This window comes from Cetorhinus maximus, chromosome 3, assembly GCF_964194155.1.
Source record: "Cetorhinus maximus chromosome 3, sCetMax3.hap1.1, whole genome shotgun sequence".
Classification (NCBI taxonomy): Eukaryota; Metazoa; Chordata; class Chondrichthyes; order Lamniformes; family Cetorhinidae; genus Cetorhinus; species Cetorhinus maximus.
In genome coordinates, this window is record NC_135881.1 from 26,777,935 (window position 1) to 26,797,086 (window position 19,152).

The following is a 19,152-nucleotide window of genomic DNA, read 5'->3' on the forward strand; positions in this document are numbered from 1 at the left end:
ACACTTGCAGAGTGATAAGATGATTATCAAAAGGTACACAGAAGCTGCAATAAAACAGATAATACTATAAATAACCAGCAACTCAGACAGCATCTGTGGAGAGAAAAACACAGTTCACCTTTCCGGTCTGAGACTTCATCAGAACAGATCAAAGATGGAATCTTGGAACAATGGCGGTGCCCATGAGATCATGGAAGGAAAACAGAGATATAGGGCTACCCAATGCGCAACAGGTAGGAATGGAAGACCATGCCACGGAAACAGATGAAAAAAGAAAAAAGGGTGTTGAACCGTGTTGAAAGCTACAGAGACATTGAGGGTGGATAATGCATTAAGACGATAAGTCAAGCAGTATATAATTTGATATTTTGGCCAGGAAGGTCACATTGCTGTGGGCAAAAAAGAAACCAGGAACTGTTGGCTAGAGTTGGACAAAAAGGAACAAACAGACATCCATTTACAGAATTGCCTACCAAAACCTCAGGCAATCTCAAAGTCATTCACAGTCAAGGAGTTAGTTTTAAAGTGCAGCCACTATCTTAACAGGCAACATGCAGGGAACAAATGAAAACAGAAATCAAGAATGAGCATAACATAATAAAAGCAAGTTGCAGAGTTTGGAGTTCAGAGGCCCAACAATGAGTATTAAAGTCAAACTGAAGGCAAAGATGATAGAGTAGGGTTTCAGCAGAAGATGAGGCTGCAGCAAGATTAGGACAACATCCAGGCTTGGGTTGATATGGGGCAAGTAATGTCTGCACTACACAAAAATCAGATTATGATAATCTTCAACAAGGGTGATTCTAACAACCTCTTCTTGACAATATCATTAAACCTGAGTAAGTCAGATCAAAGGCTTTGTATTCTGCAGTGTGATTCACCTTTTAATTCCCCAAAGTCTTTCCATGAACTACAATTTCAACCTTCAAACATAGTTGTATGGATGCAAATCTCTACTAACCTGGTTTCCTCTTGTATTTGGTGATAATGAAGTAGGAGATTGTGTACAGAATAGCAAACAAAAGGAAACAAATCTGAAAGAAAACAGAACAAAACAGCATTCATCAGGTAAATTTTGGAGCAGCGACCAGCGTTTTATTGTTCTAAATTGCTACTAAAAATGGCTCATTATCTTTTTTCATCTTTTTCCAAAAAAAATTGCAAAAACTTATATGTAGAGTATAAAATGTGGATGTGCCTGGTCACCATTTTGAAATCTGAAAATAAAACATAACACCAGTAATTCATACTAAATTAATGTGGCAAGGTTTATTCAATAAATTAGATGTGCAAAGATACCTTTAATCACAATGAATGTGTTTTAAAACACAACAAGTTCATCGTCTTCAGCATCCAACGCAAAGAGCTCATCGAGTTCATCGAGTCACTATGGCTCTAGCATCAACACAAAGATTCTGCTCTGGATCAGATGTGACACTTAGTTTCAAAATCATCCCTCCACAACAAATCATCATCTTCTCCACCTACTGAATTGGATATTTGCAATTTTTGACCAATCTGATGATAATTTGTGCATGGATAGCATCCCACGATTTGAAGAAGAAGCCTCTCAAAAAAAAAAATCAGGTAGGGCAATGGACATAGTTCCACTCAAGGTTTTTCTCCGTCAACCATCCACCTATTCTATCTGGCGGGAGCATGATCCTTCAATGGCTTGTAGAGGCACACATCCAAAAAAAGTTGAACAGGCGATAGACCCCCTGGTACAACTGCAATGTCTTGTTATTTCCTCACAGATGCCTCTTGATCTCACGTCCAATAGGTGTCTCGTGTATGACCCCGCTGCCAAAATCAAAGGTTTCAGCAGTAAGCCAATAAACTTGTTGCATTCCACACTATTAAGTTGCATTCTTAATTTAGGCCACTGGGACGCCTATTCCACACATCAATCCATAACTTCACTCCATCGTCATCCATCCAACTGTTGCCATAGCCATGTACAAAAACTCCTGCAGGGAACTTGATTTTAGGCATGGTTTTACGTTTAAAAATTACCATAGACTTTAATTTTGTTCCACCAGCAATGCAGGCTGGTGCCACCTTAAATCTTGTCTTCTCATGTCCTGAGTTCAACAGTTTCTAAATCTTACCACTCCAAAGTTCAATGGCTGGCCACATCAAAATTCATGGGCGTTCCATCCTTGTTGCCAATGTGGCAGAATGGGTACTCGTGTTTTTGCCACTCTCTGAAGAATCATTGCTGGAAGCTGGTCATTTTGACATAGAGGTCTTTTGATAGTCTCTGAGCGATCTTGGTCTTCTGCTACTACACAAGACATTTTCATTCCATAAAGCAGCTAGAGCAACTAGCTGTTGTGGCGAAATTTAAGCTAGACTCAGGGTTTGATTTGGCCCACTTAAGCGAGTGTTGCATTTCTAGTGACGATGAAACCATTCTGACGATTTTCAAGGACTCATTCCGACACATCCTTCTCAAGGTCAGGCCAATGGCTGGTCCCTGTTCTCATGGCGCGTTTCGTCTTGGGCATCTTTTTCAGGGCAGATTCCTTCTTCATCCATTCTCTCATCAGCTTTTCACTAACGCTGAAATCCCTTGCTGCAGCACAGTTATTTGATGAGTCAGCAAATGTGACGGCTTTTAGCTTGAAACCAGCTTAATACTTCATTTACTTTGTTGAAACACTCATTTTCCTTTGTCATTCACAATGCAGAGTCCGCTCTGTGTGGGGTTGTCTCTTAAATTTCTGCACATCATCGCAATACAACATATAATCACCTGATATAGCCATAACTGTGGAGCGAAAAATGAGGCTGACTACTAATGCGAGTATAGCATATTGTGGCTGAAAGGCAGGGCAGATGCAAATTGGGTCATCTTATACACTGAGTCGGCTTGCACACCACAATCTATGCTATTTAGTAGAATGTGTTCAAAAGAGCATATGACACTTGCACTGCAGTGCAGTTTTACAAATTCAAAACAATCTTGAAAATTTTCAAAGTTTCTGATCTGCATCTCTAATTTCTAGCTTGTAGCCAACATCCCAATTTGCACATTTCCCTTACTAAACAATTTACTATGCACTTTGTTTAAAAACAATCAGAACGTCAATGAAAGCAAAATACAGCGGATGCTGGAAATCTGTAACAAAAACTGCTGGAAAAACTCAGCAGGTCTGACAGCATCTGTGGAGAGGAAGACAGAGTTAACGTTTCGAGTCCGTATGACTCTTTATCAGGACTAAAGAGAAATAGAAATGAAGATGAAATATAAGCTGTTTAAGGGGGATGGGACAGGTGGAGCTGGGTCAGTGATAGGTGGAGGTAAAGGAGAGATTGCCAAAGATGTCATAAACAAAAGGTCAAAGGAGTGTTGACAGTGGTGATATTAGCTAAAGGATGTGCTAATGGTGACATTAAGGGTAAAAAGCAGGATGAGCAAGTGACATATGGCCCTAGCGTTCTGATGAAGAGTCATACGGACTCGAAACGTTAGCTCTGTCTTCCTCGCCACAGATGCTGTCAGACCTGCTGGGTTTTTCCAGCAATTTTTGTTTTTGTTTCCGAGTTCTACAGGCGCAGCCTTCAAAGGAGTAAAAATGGCACACATCTGCAGAACCTTCTCAAGTCTGATTACGGTCTAGATGACATTGATCCACAAATATGATCCTCAAGTAACAAACATCCATAGCAAATTTTTATTTGCCTATTCTCTAGCATCTGCCTTCTTCAGCCTGGCTTTACTGTACCACTGGGCTCAGAGGGTTCTCAGTGTTACATTACACATATGTTTTCGACCAGGTTCAGTCTCCTGAGAAGCTCTGGTTTCCAATTTCATCCAAATCAAGGAAAACAGTGGTTCTTGTGCTGACCCCTGGGTAACTCCACTGTGTATCTTCCTCCAGTCCGCAAAATGAACATTCACCACTACTCTGTTTGCCATTACTCAGTTATCATCATATCCATGCTGCCACTTTCTCTTATTTTATGGGCTTTCAACATGATTTGCCCAAAACAAATCTGTGATGATTTTCCTTAATTAATCTGCAATTGTCCAAGTGACTGTTAATTTTGTTCCCGATTACATTTCTAAAAGTTCTCACACCACTCAGGTTAAACCGACCAGCCTGTCGTTGCTGGGTTTATCACTCCAAGCTTTTTTGAACAAGGGTGTAACATATGCAATTCTCCAATCTCTGGCACCCGTATCAAAGGAGGATTGGAAAATTATGACGAGTATCACCACAACATACACCCTTACATCCTCAGTATCCTCGGATGCAACCCATCTGGTCCTGGTGACTTATCAGCTTGGAGTACAAGCAGTATTTCCGGTACCTCCTCTATGAATTTTAAAGCCCATCCAGCATCTCAACTGCCTCCTCTTTTATGAGGACTTTGGTAGTATCTTTTTCTCTGGTAAAAACAGATGCAAAGTACTCAATTAAAAAAATAAATATTCTAGCAATTCAGCTACTGAACAGTCCTGATGAAGTTAACTTGGATACAGTGCATGTGCTCAGGCTGAATTTGAATTCAGCTATCATCATAACTTTAGGTAGAGAGAGAAAATCCAAGTTCCTTTTAAATCAAAATTAAGAGACACAAGAGACAAATGAATAGAATATGTTTAAGAGGTCATTGTGGAATATTATTATAATTGATTTTTAAAAATTTCTTTCAAGTCTTACTTTAGACATCAGAAATTTTAGTTGGACGAAGATGGGAGATGCAAATGTTTCTGAAAGCATTTGGAGTAATTTATGGGAGGAGTGTAGTGCACCCTCGTGATGAGAGCCTAGAATTACACAGCGATAGGAGACAGTTGACATGCACTATTTCCATTTATCCATTTGTATTATGGAAAAATAAATTTCTAATGGGAAAAAATGGCACAGAAGAAAAATTATGCAGAAGTGTGACAAGGTTATGCAGACAGGAATACATGCAAATACTAGATTTTTACTACAATACTGTCAATTAAGGAGGTTTCAATACCCAAGCGCCGTCTTCAGGTGAATCAGGGTTGAAGGCTGAGGGATAGTTGGACTAAAGTGCACAGATAAATTGAGATAGAATTATGAAAAACAACACTCTTGGTCCTTTATTTTAAAAAAATGTATACCTATTTGAAATTCTGACATGCTCATTTGTTATACTATTTACATCCTTCTACCTCTGATGGTGTTGTGCCGCTTTCAAACTTGTCTGTGTGGAGACAAAATATACACCAAATATATTGCTAATCAATCACACTGCACATAGCAAGTTGGAGAATTGGGTAACACAATGACCTCTCATCATAGTTATGCTGTTCCTCTCTCTTCTCTTCCACCTGTCTTCCTTTCTTCTGCACCTCCTTCCTTAACATTTTTTCTGTCTTTCCTTCTTTCCTTTTGGGTGATAAGTACTGAGTGGTGTAGCATGGAAAATAACCACCAATAGCTTCAGAGCATATTAGAATGAGGTTATGTTGTGAGGCGTTGGCAGTGGTTCGGTAGGTCTTAAGTTATTTGTAGTCTGAGGTAGTTCAACAGTAAGTATTTATTAATTTTATTAATTAATTAATTTATTAATTACTAGAAACTATATACATAGGTACAGTAAAAGGTCCAAGCTAGGAGCTGTCTCCATGTTTGCTTTTACAGACAGCTCTGTCCAACACTGCACTGACCCCTAGGTGTGGGTCATGTGTTCTCTTATACCACTGTGTGGGCAGTACTGAACTCAGTCCCACATCAACCCTTTATGTGCCAGACCCTTATACTACTCTTCCCCCACCCCATCCCCAAGTCTTTATCTAGATTATTTACAAGTTATCCCAGTTTACCCCAGGTATTACATCTTAATACTACCCCATCTCCCCACTCCACTCACCCTCACCCTCACCCCAAGTCTCCAACGGCAGATGCGGGTACACTCCTCATCTCATTTGTTCCTGATGAATCTGTTGGAGTTTACTTGTGCTCACAGACAGGTGTCTCCTTGTCAATTGGAGCTTGAAGCATTTTCCCTCGATCAGATTGACATCCTATATTGTCAGAAGGTCCTTTCTGGCCCTGGAAAGTATATTTGGTTTTAGCTCTGGACACATACCATCTCACAGACGAACCTCATGAGGCGTAGATTCTGGGAGGCATCTTTTCCAGCTTCTTAAGGACACCAGTGGTTTATGGTCCATTTCAATTGTGGCCTTCAGGCCAATGGTAGTCTGAAAATTTCTCTCACTCCCACATGACTGCAAGGGCTTCCTTTTCGATTATGGCATATCTAGTCTGTGTCTGACAGTCCTCTGGAAGCGTAGTACACTAGTCGGTGACTTCCATCCAATGTTCTTGAAATAGGACCGCTCTAAGGCCTGTGGATGAAGCACCCGCTGCTAAAGTAGTGGGCAGGGATGGGTTGTAGTGGGCCAGAATGTCAATTGAGAGCAGCACTGCTTTGATGCGAGTGAATGTTTGCTCTTGATGTGTGTCCCAGCACCACTTCTTTCTTAAATAGATATCTCAAAGGTTTCGTGACCTGTGCCGGATTTGGTAAGAATTTTGCCAACTGGTTCACATCCCCAGGAATCTCTGGAGGTCCAGAGTAGAGGATGGTGTGGGAACTCACTAATAGCTTTTGCTTTCTGTGGGTCCGTAGTAATGCCTTTATTGCTGTTGTGCCCCAGGAACCGAATTGATGTCTTGGAGAACTCCCATTTCTCATTCAGCATCAGCCCTGCTTCCTACAGCTATTCTAGGACTACTGCAAGTCTTTTGTCATATTCCTCCACTGTTGTGCCATGAACCAAAACAGTGTCCATAGGGCAGATGACACCCTGCAGGCCTTGCAAAATGGCCAACATTATACGTTGAAATGTTTCCAGTGTTGAGGTGATTCCAAACAGGCAACCACACAGGCATGCAACTGAAACAGAATCTGCCAAAGGGAATAATGAATGTGGTCAGCAACGTGGACTCTTCGTCTATGGGAAGTTTCAAAAAGCTGCTGATGTCAAGTTTTGAAAACACTGTGCTCTTAGACAATTTAATCAGGCTTTCATCGACTGAGGGCATATTGTGTACTTCTCTGGCTATGACTTTATTGAGCTGTGTCAAGTCGATGCAAATACAGCTGGACCCATTCAGTTTTGGGACTGGGACCATCCCGGAACAGAGAGAGAGAGAGAGAGAGAGAGAGAGAGAGAGAGAGAGAGAGAGAGAGAGAGAAAGAGAGAGAGAGAGTGTGTGAGTGTGTGCCCAGGGAGATGACCCCCATATATGCATCTGTGCTGCAAACAGATTTCAGATTGCCTGACAATCTGAATGACTTTCTCAAGAGTTAGACCTTCCTTCAGTTGAAGCATGTCTGAGGATGCATCACCTGCCAGTCCTACAACTATTCTATCCCTAATTAGCTCATAGTTCAGGGCACCAAAATCACAGACTTCAGCCATTCTGTACAGCTCAGTAACAAAGGAGTCAACAGGCTCTCCTGGGTGCTGGACACGTTTATTAAATTTAGCCCTTTCAAGGATTTTGTTGTGCTTATTTTAACCTCAGAAGTATGATTTTAAAACTTCCATCAAATTTTGCAGATGATTCATTGATTCCTTGTCTGGCTATCAGGCCTACTGGATAAAGCAGTGTTAACTTGTTCAGCTTCTGCCTTTTTATCCAGACCTGAAGCAATCATGTATCTAAGGGGTCTCTTATGCCAAAGTCCCCAATTTTGTGAGTGATCTGGGCCTTGGATAAGTCCAAATTTATCTGGAAGAATGGATTTCTGATCCATGGTTAAAATTTTTAAATTGCAGGTTCAGCTTCAAAAAGGTTTCTGAAAATCCAAGATGGCGCCACTGTACACGTCATCACAAAGGCTTTTCTGTGCTTGCTGGTATAATGGCATTCACGATGTCTGTTTAAATTTTTTCTTAACAATGCCTACGCGGATCAACTAGTTAGTCTTCCTCACTTTAGCGCAATATTCTCGTGTCTTGGAAACACTGAATCACGGCTTTTACTGGGTGTTTTAAACTGCCTACTCAGGCAAGGTTAATTTAAAAAAAAATTTTCCTTTGATCGGAGTGAACTTAACCGCCAACTCAGGGATCTGTGAATGCAATTTAAATAGTAATTTCTGAATACTGCAGTATTCGACATTTTTCAGGACTTGTGTTGTTGAGGAATTTTAAATTTTTTAGCTCACCCCTCCTAAGTCTGCCTACTTTGGGTATTGAAGCTGGACTTTCACAGGATTCAATATGGGATTCTGCTGCAGTGAGGAATTTAATTTCTGCCTTCAGCTTCAAAGCCTTTTTTTTAAGCTTTTCTCTGGCGGCTTCTTTCTGCACCTTCGCTTCTTGAGCTTTTCTTCAGGTTAGAATGCTTCTTTAATTTTGCCTTCAGTTTTCCAGTATTTCAATTTTCTTCTGCCACCTCTGCAAGGTTTTGAGTTGTTACAACATGGTGGCAGCGATGGAAAGTGTTGGGTGTAGTTCAGTAGGTCTTATTAAGGTATCCATAGTCTTAGGTAGTTCAACAGTAAGTATTTATTAACGACTAGGAACTATATACATAGGTAAATGATTTGACTGAAGGGACCGACGGAATCGTTGCTAAATTTGCTGACAAAACAAAGTTAGGTTGGAAAATAAATTGTGAAGAGGATGCAAGGAGGCTACAAAGTGACATAACTAGGTTAAGTGAGTGGGCAAAGATCTGGCAAATGGAGGGATCTGAGTGTCCTCGTGATGCATGAATCACAGAAGGTTACTATGCAGGAACAGAAGGTAATTAGGAAAGCTAAAAAAATGTTGTTGTTTATTGCTAGGGCTATTGAATATCAAAGTAGGAAGGTTATGCTTCAGTTGTACAGGGCATTGGTGAGATTACATCTGGAATATTGTGTGCTGGTCTCTTTATTTAAAGAAAGACATAAATGCGTTTGAAGCAGTTCAGAGATTTACTAGACCAATACCAGAAATGGACAGGTTGTCTTATGAGGAAAGGCTGGACAGGTTAAGCTTGTGGATTGGGGATAGTGTATTGAGATGGATAGAAAACTGGTTGGCAGACAGGAAACAAAGAGTAGGAATAAATGGGTCTTTTTCCAAATGGCAGGCAGAGACTCGTGGGGCACCACAGGGATCGGTGTTGGGACCCCAGCTATTCACAATATATATTAATGATTTAGGTGAGGGAACTAAATGTAATATCTCCAAATTTGCAGGTGACACAAAGCTGGGTGGGAGGGTGAGCTGTGAGGAGGATGCAGAGATACTTCACTGTGATTTGGACAAGCTGAGGGAGTGGGCAAATGCATGGCAGATGCAGTATAATGTGGATAAATGTGAGGTTATCCACTTTGGTAGCAAAAACAGGAAGGCAGATTATTATCTGAATGGCTATAAATTGAGAGAGGGGAATGTGCAATGAGACCTGGGTGTCCTCGTACACCAGTCACTGAAGGTAAGCATGCAGGTGCAGCAGGCAGTAAAGGTGGCAAATGGTATGTTGGCCTTCATAACAAGAGGATTCGAGTACAGGAACAGGGATGTCTTGCTGCAATTATACAGGGCCTTGGTGAGACCACACATGGAATATTGCGTGCAGTTGGTCTCCTTATCTGAGAAAGGAAGTTCTTGCTATAGAGGGAGTGCAGCGAAGGTTTACCCGACTGATTCCTGGGATGGCGGGACTGACATATGAAGTGAGATTGAGTCGATTAGGATTATATTGGCTGGAGTTCAGAAGAATGAGGGGGATCTCATAGAAACCTATAAAATTCTAACAGGACTAGACAGGGTAGATGCAGGAAGGATGTTCCCGATGGTGGGGGAGTACAGAACCAGGGGTCACAGTCTGAGGATATGGGGTAGACCATTTAGGACTAAGATGAGGAGAAATTTCTTCACCCAGAGAGTGGAATTCGTTACCACAGAAAGTAGTTGAGGCCAAATCATTGTATGTTTTCAAGAAGGAGTTAGATATAGCTCTTGGGGCAAAAGGGATCAAAGGATATGGGGAGAAAGCGGGAGCAGGCTATTGAGTTGGATGATCAGCCACGATCATAATGAATGAAGGAGCAGGCTCGAAGGGCTGAATGGCCTACTCCTGCTCTTATTTTCTATGTTTCTATGTTCATCCACTGGAACTTAGACGAGTAAGAGATGACTTAATTGAAACCTTTAAGGTCCTGAGGGGTCTTGACACGGTGGATGTGTAGAGGATGTTTCCTTTTGTGGGAGAATCTAGAACTAGTAGTCACTGTTTAAAAATAAGGGGTTGCTCATTTCAGACAGATGAGGAGAAATTCTCTCTGAGGGTTGAGTGTCTTTGGAACTCTCTTCCTCAAAAGGCAGTGGAAGCAGAGTCTTTGAATAATTTTAAGGCAGAGCCAGATAGATTCTTGATTAACAAGGGGGTGAAAGGTTATCTGGGATAGGCAGAAATGTGGGATTGAGGTTACATTCAGATCAACCATGATCTTATTGAATGGCGAAGCAAGCTCGAGGGGCCAAGTGGCCTGCTCCTAATTTATATGTTCGTGTGTTAGGTACAATAAAGGTCCAAAGCTAAGAGCTATCTCCATGCTTGCTTCTACACACAGCTCTGTCCAACATTACACTGACCCCTAGGTACAGGTCATCACTCTGTGGGCGGTACTGTACTCAGTCCCATGTTAACCCTTCATGTGCCAGACCCTTATGCTACAGGTCAGAGGTAAAATGAGGCCTTCAGTGATTCCCTACACAATCATTCATTCTTCTCCTCCACCCCGTTGCAGCCCGTACTCGTTCCTGTTCTCACCATCTCTCTCTCCCATTACTACCCCATCTTACCTTTTGAACTGCTTTCAAAAAACTCTGTACTGTCCCCTCCGCCTTTCCCTATCCGCTACTCCCTAATTACTGACAATAAGGGTTGATGGCCATATAGTTTTATACCCTCAACCTTTGCCCCACTCCCTATCAATTTCTTTTGTTTGCAAAATTGAACTTTTTAAAAGAAAAAAAATTTAAATAGGGAAATATCCACCTTTCTCTCTATAGGTATTGGGTGATTGACATTGCCCTTTTCTAGTTGTTGAGAAACCACAAGGTAATTAGTTTCCTTCAAAATTTAAAGTGTTCATAGAAAATTGAACTAAAAAATCTCATTCTCCATCTTTTTCTTCCTGTCCTCAATATAATAGTTTCTGAAGTTTACTTAACACAAAACAGAAGTGCTTGTTATAGTAAGTAGACTTTAGGGTCGACCAGGCACTACGGGCATGCTGAAATAAAAACAGAAAGCACTGGAAATAGTCAACAGGTCTGGCAGCATCTGTGGAGAGAGAAACTGAGTTAACAATGAGTCAAATATGACAAGTTCCAAAGAAAAATTTGTTGCTCTCTCCACAGATCTCTCTCTGCCAGACCTGCTGAGTATTTCCAGTGCTTTCTGTTTTTATTTCAGCATGCTCGTAGTGCCTGGTCGACCCTAAAATCTACTTACTATAACAAGCACCTGCAAGGAGGTCCTTGGCCTCTCCACCAGGAAACATTGTGACTGGTTTGACAAAAACGATCAAAAGATACAGGGCCTAATCAAATGTAAGCTGAAAGCTTTCACAGACTGGAAACTTCACCACACCTGAAGAGAAAAGCAGCAGTTGTACAGGCATCTGAAGGCAATAGTACAGCAACATAAAACATAAATTGTGGGTAGAAAGGTTGCAGGAGATCCAACAACTTGCAGACACCAATGACATGCAGTTTCTTCAGCACTGTCAAGGCTACCTATGGCCCAAGCAGTCAAGGGCCGAACCTGCAGAGGGTAACACATGGAGGGAAGCTCATCAAGGACAGGAAGGCAGTCAGTGCTCATTGGAGAGAGCATTTTTAAGAATTCCTCAACCAAGTCTCTGTCTTCAACTTGAAACACACAACTCCAGTATACAAGTAGTCACTTGATCGTACAGATCTTGAGCATTGCTGAAGAAATTTCAAAGGGAACAACAATTTATACTACATGAGAAGAGGATGCTGATTGGTTCGCAAGTGGACTCTGATTGGTTAGCAAGTGGACTCTGATTGGTAGAAGCATTGCCATGGAGAATGCACTAGGGAACAGTTCACTGCTAAGCTTTGTTTAAATTCAAACCATGCCAGTCGCCTCTGGTCAAGGCATTGCAAATGGGGAATGGACCACGGAATGGCTATCCCCAAGCTTTTATTTAATTGAAAAAGGCGCAATGAGTGGGCATGCTCTGTCTGTTTGCAAAGGGCAGGGCCCTGTGAGAGGTATCGCCCATCAAGAGACACCACAGACATGACCTTCACTGCGCTGCAAATTCAAGAAAAAATGCAAGAAATAGCACCAACCACTGTACATGGTCTTTTTGACCTCATGAAAATCTTTGACTCTGTCAACTGCAAAGGTTTATCGAGTATTCTCCTCAAATCTGGTTGTGCTCAGGAATTTGTCACCATCCTCCACCTACCCCACTATGACATTCAAGCCATAGTCTTCACCAACAGAACCACCACAAACCCTATCTCAGTGATGACTGGGGTCAAACAAGGCTCTGTCTTCACAGCAACCCTCCTCTCTATCTTCCATGATGCAATACTGCACCTCATTTCAAGCAAAGCACCCACAAACATGGAGAAAATTTACAGAACAGGTGGGAAACTTGTTAAACCTATGCTACCTTTAATGCAAAACCAAAATACTCCAACTTCAGTCATGGAGCTCCAGTATGCAGTTGACACTTCTGTGTGCTCACTCAGAAACTGGCTCCAGGTTGTCAACTGCTTCTCCAAAGCAAATGAGAAAATGGGCCTTTTACTAAACACCCAGAAAAGTAAGGTCCTCTTCCAATCAGCTCCCACAGTAAAACACCACCCGCTAAATTAAGATCAACAGCAGAGTACAGGAAAATGTGGACCATTTTCTGTGTCTTGGGAACCTCCTCTCAATGAAGGCAGACATAGAGGATGAGATTCATCGTTGCCCCCAATGTGCCAGCACAGCCTTCGGCTGACTGAGGAAAAGAATATATAAGGACCAGGATCTCAAACCAGAGACTAAGATCACAATTTACCAAATTGGAGCGTAGGGATCACTCCTATATGCTTCAGAGGCTTGAACCACCAATATCAGGTACCTCAAAGCACTAGAGAAGTACCACCAGCAGTGCACTTGCAAGGTCCTCTAAATCCAGTGACAAAAAAGGCAGAAGCCTAGAAACTTAGAAAATAGGAGTAAGAGTAGGTCATTCAGCCCTTTGAGCCTGTTCCGCTATTCAATGTGATCATCTATCTCAAAGCCATACTCATGCGCTCTCACACCATACCCCTTGATTCCTTTAGAGCCCAGAAATCTGTTTCTTTCTTAAATATATTCAGTGACATGGCCTCCACAGCCTTCTGTGGAAGAGAATTCCATAGGTTCACCACCCTGAGTGAAGAAGTTTCCCCTCATCTCAGTCCTAAGTGGTCTACCCTGTATCCTGAGACTGTGACCCCTTGTTCTAGATCCCCCAGCCAGAGGAAATATCATCACTACATCCAGTCTGCCCATCCCTGTCAGAATTTTATATGTTTCAATGAGATCTCCTCACATTCTTCCAAAGTCCAGTGAATACAGAGCTAGTTGGCCTAATCTCTCCTCATATGACAATCCTGCCATCTCAGCATCGAAATGCTAATCACTCAAAATCAGCTCCGATGGGCAGAACATAACAGTCATTCATTTTCCTGACACCAGGCTCCCGAAGCAATTGCTCTACTTAGAATTCCATCGTGGCAGGAGACTCCAGGAGGACAACAGAAATACTTCTAAAGCATCCTCAAAGCAAGAATGCATCAAACACAGTGAGACTTGGTCGGAAACATGGAGAGACAAAGTCGAGGTGTCAGAGAGCGCGCACAAACTGCCCAACTCATCTGCCCAACCTTCCAAGCACCACCTGCCCCATATATGGCAAAGTCTATAGATCGCACATTGGACATATCAGCCATCTCTGAACCCATCAAACCAAAGGGGAAGCAAGTCATTTTCAATGCCAAGGAACTACCGGAGTAGGTGGTGAGCCTCTTGATAGTATGGTTAAAGATTCCTTCCATCACTAATAAACTAGGAGTAGGCCAATTGGGCAGTGACCAGGTGATACCTGGGCAATTTTCCATTTGGCCAGGATCTTTTCCGATGGCTGCATTTTGGGATGGTGCCATTAACTTCTGCTAACATGAGTAGAACCTCTGGCTAAACCCTGACTTATGCCTGAAAAGTGCACATGGAAATATTAAGGTTCAGGCTTGCGTATACAGTCCTCCACATTAAAACAGCCTATCTAGCCTAGACTCATGAACTGCTAATCACTCTCTCGGCCAAAACACAAGTGAAACACACCAACCCACAACTGCAATTGTGAATATGACAGCAATTTCTATAAACAGAGCTAAGAGTGGCCAAAGACAAAGAGGTCTGAAAATGTGTGACAAGGGAATTACATAATTATCGCACTTTCCGTAGTGGAATGCAAATAATTGCACCTATGTAGCCAAATAGTATTAGAATTCAAGTCAGTAGAAACATTAGTTTTCTCTCTGTTTACCTTCTGTCACCATCAAAACTGTGGTCCAAAGTATTTGTATCAAATCACCAAAGTAACCTCAGCATTTCAGCACTATGTCAATATGCAGCAAGGCCTGGGCAACATCCAGGCTTGGGCTGATAAGTGGCAAGTAACATTCACGCTACACAAGTGTCAAGCAATGACCATCTCCAACCAGGGAATCTAACCATCCCTTCTTGACATTTAACGGCATCACCATTGCTGAATCCCCCATCACCAACATCCTGGGGGTTATGATTGACCAGAAACTGAACTGAACTAGCAATATAAATGCTGTGGCTACAAGAACAGGTCAGTGGCTGGGAATTCTGTGGAGAGTAATTCACCTCCTGACTCCCTAAAGCCTGTCCACTATCTTAAAGGCACAAGTCAGGAGTGCGATGGAATATTATCCACTTGCCTGGATGAGTGAAACTCCAACAACACAAGAAGCTCAACAGTACCTAGGACAAAACAGCCCGCTTGATTGGTACCCCATCCACCACCTTCAACATCCACTCCCACCCAGGCACAGTGACAGCACTTTGTACCATCTTCAAGATGCACTGCAGCAGCTTACATTAACAGTACCTTCTAAACCCAGGACTTCTACCACCTAGAAGAACAAGAGCAGCAGACGCATGGGAACATCTCCAAGTCACACACCATCTGGACTTGAAATAATATCACCATTCATTCACTGTTGCTGGGTCAAAATCCTGGAATTCCCTCAACAGCACGGGGTGGGGGGGGATGTTCTTACACCACATGGACTGTAGCAATTCAAGATGGCAGCTCACTACCACCTGCTCAAAGGCAATTAGAGATGGCAATAAAATGCTGGCCTAGCTAGTGACGCCCACATCCCATGAATGAATAAATGTTTGAAAACATATGTACGTAATCCAAGGTGAAGTTCATCCTAACAACAGAACATGACCTTGCCGGATTATGTACAAGCGGAGCAAAGCAGATGACCGAGACAATGCTTCGCAGACTATTTTCCAATATGATCCCATTTTAACTCACTACCAGTTTCTCAATGACAATTAGGGAGAGGCAACAAATGCTGGCCTTGTCAGCAATGCACACATTCAATGAATGAATATATATAAAACTCTTGAAAATTAACATGATCTCAGACACCAGAAAAAACAAAATGGCAATAATGTTCAGTATATAATTTTTCAAGCTCAAGTATTATACATAACAAGTCAATATATAAAAATCTGTGTTTAAGTAGACACACACACATAATCAGCGAATCAGTCCCCCTCCCCTCCACCCCACACATATGCCGCTCTTTCCGACCCCCTCTCCCACTCATTCAGCAGCCTCTCCTCCCTGACCCCACACCTCATGACTCAACAGCCTCTCTTCCCAACATGCTCCCTGCACTCGGAAATCTCTCAACCCTGTATAAACCGAGAAGCAACGTAAAAATCCAAGATGCATCACAACCTTTGTTTGCTTAAAAAGCTGAACACAATCTTGCTTAAAATTTAATGATAGGTGAGCTCTTTCATTTATTCTGCGAGCAATTCTGTGACATCCTATGTGACTGTGGCAAATGAAAACTTTCCCTCCTCAACCTGTCTGCAGTCTTTGACACAACTGACCACACACCATCCTCCTCCAATGTCTCTCCAGTCATCCAGCTGGGTAAGCATAAGAAATAGGAGAAGTAGACCATACAGCCCCTCGATCCTGCTCCGTCATTCAATATGACCATGGTGTATCTCGGGCTTCAACTCTACTTTCCTGCCCACTCCCCATCTTCCTCGATTCCCTGAGACACCAAAAGTCTGTCTGTCCCAGCCTGTCCCACTTGGTTCCATTCTTATGTATCTGATCATAGTCAGTGAATCGCTTGCAATGGCTTCTCTTCCTGCTCTCGCACTGTTACCTCTGGTGTCTCCAAAAGATTGATCCTTGGCTCCCCCTTATTTCTCATCTACATGCTGCCCTTTGTTAAACTTGTGACAGTCAGCTGGTGGAGACCACCAGAAGTCAATCTTTACTCAGGTTTTAGCTTCATTCACAAAGGCAAACGTTACAAATGCACTGTTCCTAACTATGCAACCCACCACCAGTGCCCCTAAAGTGTCTCTTTATTTATGCTCAAATAGTTATCCAATGAGTGTCCCACGCCTGTATACACTTTAACACTCTTCAGCAACATAATTCGAAAGCACAGCGTTAGTTTTCACATGCATGCTTATGACATCCAGCTGTACCACAAGTTCATCTCTCATGACTGTTCCATTGTTGGTAAAATATCAGACCACTTGACAGACATCCAGTAACCGGTTAAGCAGAAATTTCGTGGAATTAACTATTGGAAAGACTGAAGCCATCATTTTCAGTCCCCAGTCCAAACTCAGTTCCCTAGCTAACAACGGTGTTGCTGGCAACAGTGTGAGATGAAGCCAGTCTGTTCTCAACATTGATGTCAAATTTGACCCCAAATAAACTTCAGACCTCATATTCATGGCATCACCAAGACCGCCTATTTTCACTTCTGTAACACTGCCCAACTTCGTTCCATCTCAGCTCATCTGCTGCTGAGAACTTCAGTCTTGCCTTTGTTACCCCTAGGTTTAACTTTCCCAACGTACTCCTGGCAGGTATCCCACATTCCATTCTCTGTAAACCCTTGTCTTAACTCGCATCAAGTCCCATTCACCTATCACCCCTGCGCTCACTGATCTACAATGGCTGCTGGTCAAACAATGCCTGGACTTGAAAATTCTCATCCTTATTCCCAAGCCTTACCCTTCCCTATCCCTGTAATTTCTTCCAACCTCAGAACCTACCAAGATATCAGCGCTCATCTTATTCTGGCCTCTTGAACATCCCAGATTTTAATTGCTCTACCATCAGTGGCTGTGCCTTCAGAAGCCCAGGTCCCAAGTTCTGAAATTCCCTCCCGACACCTCCCGGCCCCTCTACCTGGATTCCCTTCTTTAATCAAGTTTTTGGTCATCTGACCGAATATCTCCCTATGTGGCTCAGTGTTACACTGTTTCACAATGCTCCTGTGAAGCACCTTGTGACATTTCATTAAGTTAAAGGCACTAAACAAGTTGGTGTTGACTTAATTCTGATGGAGATCTGAAGTAATTTCCCTCTGCATTATTCCTTCCAGTGCATAAAATTCAAACGTTTCATTATCTTTTACCTTGATGACACTTATCTACGACTGAAACTCTCATCCATGTAGCTTTAGATGTGACCTATTCCAATGCACTCCAAGCTAGCCTACTCTCCTCAAACTTGAAGTCATCCAAATCTCTGTTTTTCTAACTCAAGCTCCTTTCACAGATCACCATTGTGCTCACTGATCTGCACTGGCTCCTGGTCAAGCAAAGTTTTGACTTTAAAATTTGCGTTCTCATTTTCAGATCTCTCCATAGCCTCACTCCACCTCATCTCTAACCTCCTCAATCTCCTCCAACCCCACAACCCTTTGAAATATCTACACTCCTCAAATTCTAGCCTTGAGCATTCAATGTTAATCGCTCCACCATTAGTGGCCTTGTTTTGAGTTTTAGAATTGCCTCCATAAATCTTGCCACCTTTCTTCCCTTCTTTAACTACAACTTGTATTTATATAGCACCTTCAACATAATAAAACGTCCCAAGGCACTTCACAACAGTCTGATAAAGTAAAATTTGACATTGAGCCACATAAGCAATATTAAAGATAAATAGCCAAAAGCTTGGTGAAAATGGTATGTTTAAGGAGCATCTTAAAAAGGAAGAGAGGTACAGAGGTGTAGGGAGGGAATTCCACAGTTCAGAGTCCAGGTAACTGAAGGCACTGCCAATGGTGGAGCAATTAAAATCAGGAATGGTCAAGAGGGCAGAGCTAGAAGAGCACATATATCTATCTCCGAAGGCTGTGGGGCCGGAGATTACAGAGACAAGGAGGGTGAGGCCATGGAGGATTTGAAAACAAGAATGAAAATTTTAAAATTGAGGTTTTGCTTAACCAGGAGTCAATGTAGGTCAGCAAACACAGGAGCGATGGGTGAACAGGACTTGGTATAAGTCAGGACACTAGTCACGGAAATTCGACTAACTTCAAGTTTATGGAGCCTAGAACACTAGAGGCCAGCAAGGAGTGCATTGGAATAATCAGTCTAGAGATAAAAAATGGCATGGGTGAGGGTTTCAGCAAATGAGCTGAAGCAGGAGCTGAGCCTGGTGATGTTATGGAAATGGAAATAGGCTGCATTAGTGATGGCGCAGGTAGGTGGTCCACAGCTTATTTTGGGATCACATATGACACTAAGGTTGCCTCAAGCAGTTTCCAGTGGAGGGGGAAATGCTCCACGGAACACATCCCTTTGATTATGCTTTCAGTCATCTGCCCTAATATCTCCTCTGTGGCTGTGTCAAGTTGTTTTTCATATCGCCCTGTAACATTTTACTACATTAAAAGGTGCTATATAAATATACCTCGTTGTTGAAGAATCAATGCAAAACACATAACACAGAATCTACCTCGCCAACCTCTCTAATTTTCAGTGATGAGTTCTAGCACATCTTCACTTATATCCTTTACAGCTTTTAAGTCAT

At 42.3% G+C, this 19,152-nt stretch overlaps 1 protein-coding gene across 2 annotated transcripts in view; it reads right to left on the minus strand.

The window, feature by feature from the left end:
- Positions 1 to 19,152, minus strand: part of lmbr1 (limb development membrane protein 1) — a 251,981-nt gene that overhangs the window by 228,108 nt on the left and 4,721 nt on the right. For both annotated transcript variants that reach the window (XM_078537206.1, XM_078537213.1), the window contains exon 2: positions 962 to 1,034. In XM_078537206.1, coding sequence (XP_078393332.1) covers positions 962 to 1,034 — 73 coding nt within the window. The remainder of the gene's footprint in view (positions 1 to 961; positions 1,035 to 19,152) is intronic.